The sequence below is a fragment of the Tachysurus fulvidraco genome, chromosome 15, assembly GCF_022655615.1.
Source record: "Tachysurus fulvidraco isolate hzauxx_2018 chromosome 15, HZAU_PFXX_2.0, whole genome shotgun sequence".
Classification (NCBI taxonomy): domain Eukaryota; kingdom Metazoa; phylum Chordata; class Actinopteri; order Siluriformes; family Bagridae; genus Tachysurus; species Tachysurus fulvidraco.
The window spans coordinates 19,637,556-19,642,555 of NC_062532.1; the positions used below are offsets into that span (position 1 = coordinate 19,637,556).

The 5,000-nt window shown below is 43.5% G+C and overlaps 1 protein-coding gene across 14 annotated transcripts in view; it reads left to right on the forward strand.

Annotated features, from left to right (window-relative positions):
- Window positions 1-5,000, forward strand: part of si:ch211-278a6.1 (SRC kinase signaling inhibitor 1) — a 160,554-nt gene that overhangs the window by 130,092 nt on the left and 25,462 nt on the right. For all 14 annotated transcript variants that reach the window (XM_027161080.2, XM_027161083.2, XM_027161085.2 and 11 more), the window contains one exon: window positions 1,210-1,367. In XM_027161080.2, coding sequence (XP_027016881.2) covers window positions 1,210-1,367 — 158 coding nt within the window. The remainder of the gene's footprint in view (window positions 1-1,209; window positions 1,368-5,000) is intronic.

The following is a 5,000-nucleotide window of genomic DNA, read 5'->3' on the forward strand; positions in this document are numbered from 1 at the left end:
ACTGTTGCCCTAATTTACATCGTTCTCTACTCACGAACCGTCTCAATAATCAGATATTTGTAGTCATTTGCTGATTTTTTTTTTTATTTATCTTTTATTTTTTGCAAAATCACAAATTGATGGAATTGTAAGAAAAGAATTCTTCTTTTTAAACACCTACCAGAAGGGGGGCATGTTCTCCCCGTGCCTCGGGGGTTTCCTCCGGGTACTCCGGTTTCCTCCCCCGGTCCAAAGACATGCATGGTAGGTTGATTGGCATCCCTGGAAAATAGTGTGTGAGTGTGTGAGTGAATGAGAGTGTGTGTGTGCCCTGTGATGGGTCAGCACTCCGTCCAGGGTGTATCCTGCCTCGATGCCCGATGACGCCTGAGATAGGCACAGGCTCCCCGTGACCCGAGAAGTTCGGATAAGCGGTAGAAAATGAATGAATAAATGAACACCTACAGTACCAGCATGTTTGTAATGACTTTCTATGACAGCCGTGCTCATGTACAGTATTACTCACACGAAAGAACACGTGTTGTGATGATTATAGACCGGATTATTCCATTTCTGTTATCACGGTGTGACGAGTGAAGTAACATTTCTGTATTTTGAATACAAGTAGCAGAAATATTTCCTTTCCCTGAACACAACCTAAACAAGCTGCCGGTTCATTGATGAACAGGGTTACGCGGTGCCGATAGTTTTTGCACAGCTAAATGTATATTCTATATTTTCCAGTTAGTACTTGTACTAACACAAAGTGACCTATATGGAAAGTGAATCTAATAAATTGTTTTTTCAGTGTATGTGTGTAGAGGATTGTGTATTCACGTTCCTTTTTTTTACCTTGTCTGAGCGTCCCAGTGTGTAGAACCCTCGAGAATGCCGGTTCTCCTAAATTCAACCCACACTAACGGCATGCTCACTTTAACTGAATGGACTCTGGAGGAGACAGTGCACAATGCTCACCGTGTGTGTGTGTGTGTGTGTGTGTGTGTGTGTGTGTGTGTGTGTGTGTGTGTGTGTGTGTGTGTGTGTGTGTGTGTGTGTGTGTGTGTGTGTGTGTGTGTGTGTGTGTGTGTGTGTGTTTGTGACAGAGGGATTATATGGTGGTGGCCAAGACCAAAGTGGCATGTCTGTGTGCCTCAGTACAGTTAGGTGTGTAGGCTTTGGTGCTTTTGTAAGTAACATGTGACCTTTGACTGCATGACCCTTGTTCCATAGCTCTGACCCCATCGGCCCCGCTGGCCCTGATGCCTCCTCCGCCCACAAGTCCGCACACCTCCACTGTGTCCAAACTCCAGATGCAGCTCCACCTACATGAGCTAAAGCAGAATGCCACTGACCTGCGCAAACAGCTTGCCCAGCTCCGCAAGATGCAGGTAATACACACACACATATTGACACACACACACACACACACAAGCACGTCTGCCTTGTAACTACACAAATTTTCCTCAATAAACAATTCAGTCATTTTGAATTAGTCACCAAGGAGACAAATCTTTTCAACTAAGGTGAACAAATGAGTACATGAGTCATTAAGGTGAATGAATCATTACCTGAGTCATTATGGTGAACGCATGAGTATCTGAGTCATTGAGGTGAATAAATCAGTATCTGAGTCATTTAGGTGAGCAAATCAGTACTTGAGTCATTAAGGTGAACAAATGAGTATATGAGTCAATTAGAGTGAACAAATGAGTATGTGAGTCAGTAAGGTGAGCAAATCAGTACCTGAGTCATTAAAGTCAATGAATCAGTACCTGAGTCATGATGGTGAACACATCTGACTCATTAAGGTGAATGAATCAGTACCTGAGCCAATAAGGTGCACAAATCAGTATCTGAGTCATTTCAGGTGCACAAATCAGTACCTGAGCCAATAAGGTGCACAAATCGGTACCTGAGTCATTATGGTGCACAAATCAGTACCTGAGCCAATAAGGTGCACAAATCAGTACCTGAGCCAATAAGGTGCACAAATCAGTACCTGAGTCATTAAGGTGCATAAATCAGTACCTGAGTCATTAAGGTGCACAAATCAGTACCTTAGCCAATAAGGTGCACAAATCAGTACCTGAGTCATTATGGTGCACAAATCAGTACCTGAGTCATTATGGTGCACAAATCAGTACCTGAGCCAATAAGGTGCACAAATCGGTACCTGAGTCATTAAGGTGCACAAATCAGTACCTGAGTCATTTCAGGTGCACAAATCAGTACCTGAGTCATTAAGGTGCACAAATCAGTACCTGAGCCAATAAGGTGCACAAATCAGTACCTTAGCCAATAAGGTGCACAAATCGGTAACTGAGTCATTATGGTGCACAAATCGGTACCTGAGTCATTATGGTGCACAAATCAGTACCTGAGCCAATAAGGTGCACAAATCGGTACCTGAGTCATTATGGTGCACAAATCAGTACCTGAGTCATTATGGTGCACAAATCAGTACCTGAGTCATTATGGTGCACAAATCAGTACCCGAGTCATTATGGTGCACAAATCAGTACCTGAGTCATTAAGGTGCACAAATCAGTACCTGAGTCATTATGGTGCACAAATCAGTACCTGAGTCATTAAGGTGCATAAATCAGTACCTGAGTCATTATGGTGCACAAATCAGTACCTGAGTCATTAAGGTAAATGAATAAGTATCTGAGAATTAAGGTGAACAAATCAGTATCTGAAACGTTCATACCTTCAGTCGTTTCAAGCACGTCACATTCAAAATTCACTTAAATTCATGACCGATAGATTATTGTGGACTGACTGAACATATCCAGTGATCTAAGATGAAATGGATCGAACTGATTCCTGAATCACATTCATGTGAAATAGATGTGATGTTCCAACTTTATTTCTTTAGGTGTTTTTTTTTCCTAATAGCGTTGCACTGTTCTTAAAACCGATTGGTCGATTGAAATAGTTCAAATTTCATTTGGTTATCAGTTACAGAAGGAGTCTCCGGTGTCTGCAATTTGTACCAGTCAGCTGTCAGTGTTGGCAAACTGATGTGAAGTGGAATAAAAGGAACAAGAAGAATAATTAGGCTGTCATTGTAAACGTTGGGTTTAGGTTGCACCGTGAAATCTTGTTGTTGGTTTATTTTCCTAAAACCAACACACTACAGTGTTATATTCCTTATGTCACTCTACTGAACCTTTGGTATGGCTAGCACAGGGATAAAGTGTAATAAACACACAAAAAATCTGAAGTAAGACAATCTGAAATATGTCTCGAACATTTCTGGCATATTGAGTTTTTTCTGAACCTCAGAGAGTTTAAAAAAAGTCAGGGATCAGTGATTGAGCTTCTACAGACTCAGAGACATTGTCCCAAAACTACAGACATCTCTGTTAAGCCTCGTCAAATCGCATAAAACACACAGACAGGACAAACAGGACGGATGTTCAGCCCCACACTGAGAGTTTACTGAGAGTTTACAAAGCTGGAAGATTTCACTAATAAGTGAAACAATAAAAATGCTTTTTTTTTTTTTTTAAAGAAAGTGTGGGTGAAAGATGGGTGGGTTTTTTTTTCCGTATCGTTCTGTTGTCTCTCTGTGGACCTGATGTCCTCCTGATACTGTAGAGGTCCAGAGTTTAGAGAGGTTTAAAAAGCAAGCATCTTAGTGTAAAGGACAGATTTAGCTTTGGATGCATCATTGTTTAATATTCACCATGTTCTTGTGTAGAGATTTAACACAATGATTCAACACTCTCTGTTTTAGCCTTGCAAACATCTCTATCTGTATTAAATCTGTACCGAATATGAGTATAGATGTGGGTGTGGCCTAAACTCTTAGCTTTTCTCGTTTCTCAATTTAAAAAATCTTAATAAAGGTCTAAATAAAGTTTGTCTGAAGGAGGCATGGTTTCTTCAGTATCATTAAATTGGGTGTGGACTCTGTATATGTCAGTCCCACTGAAGAAGGTGTGGCCTCTGTACCTGTCAGTCCCACTGAAGAAGGTGTGGCCTCTGTACCTGTCAGTCCCTCTAAAGGAGGTGTGGCCTCTGTACCTGTCAGTCCCTCTAAAGGAGGTGTGGCCTCTGTTCCTGTAAATCTGTCTGAAGGTGGTGTGGCCTCTGTACCTGTCAGTCTGTCGAAAGGAGATATGGACTTTGTACCTGTAAGTATCACTGATGAAGGTGTGGCCTCTTTATCTGTCAGTCCCACTAAAGGACACATAGCCTCTCTACCTGTCAGTCTGACTGATGGAGGTGTGGTCTCTGTAGCTGTAAGTATCACTGAAGTACGTGTGGCTTCTGTACCTGTCAGTCTGACTGATGGAGGTGTGGCTTCTGTAGCTGTAAGTATCACTGAAGTACGTGTGGCTTCTGTACCTGTCAGTCTGACTGATGGAGGTGTGGCTTCTGTACCCGTCAGTACCATTGAGGAGGCATGGCCTCTATAACTGTAAGTCTGTCTGATGGTGGTGTGGCCTCTGTACCTGTCAGTCTGACTGATGGTGGTGTGGCCTCTGTACCTGTCAGTCTGACCGATGGTGGTGTGGCCTCTGTAGCTGTAAGTCTGTCTGAAGGTGGTGTGTGCACAGTATCTGTAAGTATCACTGAAGGACGTGAGGTTCTGTACCTGTCAGTCTGACTGATGGTGGTGTGGCCTCTGTACCTGTCAGTCTGACCGATGGTGGTGTGGCCTCTGTACCTGTCAGTCTGACTGATGGTGGTGTGGCCTCTGTACCTGTCAGTCTGACCGATGGTGGTGTGGCCTCTGTACCTGTCAGTCTGACCGATGGTGGTGTGGCCTCTGTACCTGTCAGTCTGACTGATGGTGGTGTGGCCTCTGTACCTGTCAGTCTGACCGATGGTGGTGTGGCCTCTGTATCTGTCAGTCTGACCGATGGTGGTGTGGCCTCTGTATCTGTCAGTCTGACTGATGGTGGTGTGGCCTCTGTATCTGTCAGTCCGACCGATGGTGGTGTGGCCTCTGTAGCTGTAAGTCTGTCTGAAGGTGGTGTGTGCACAGTATCTGTAAGTATCACTGAAGG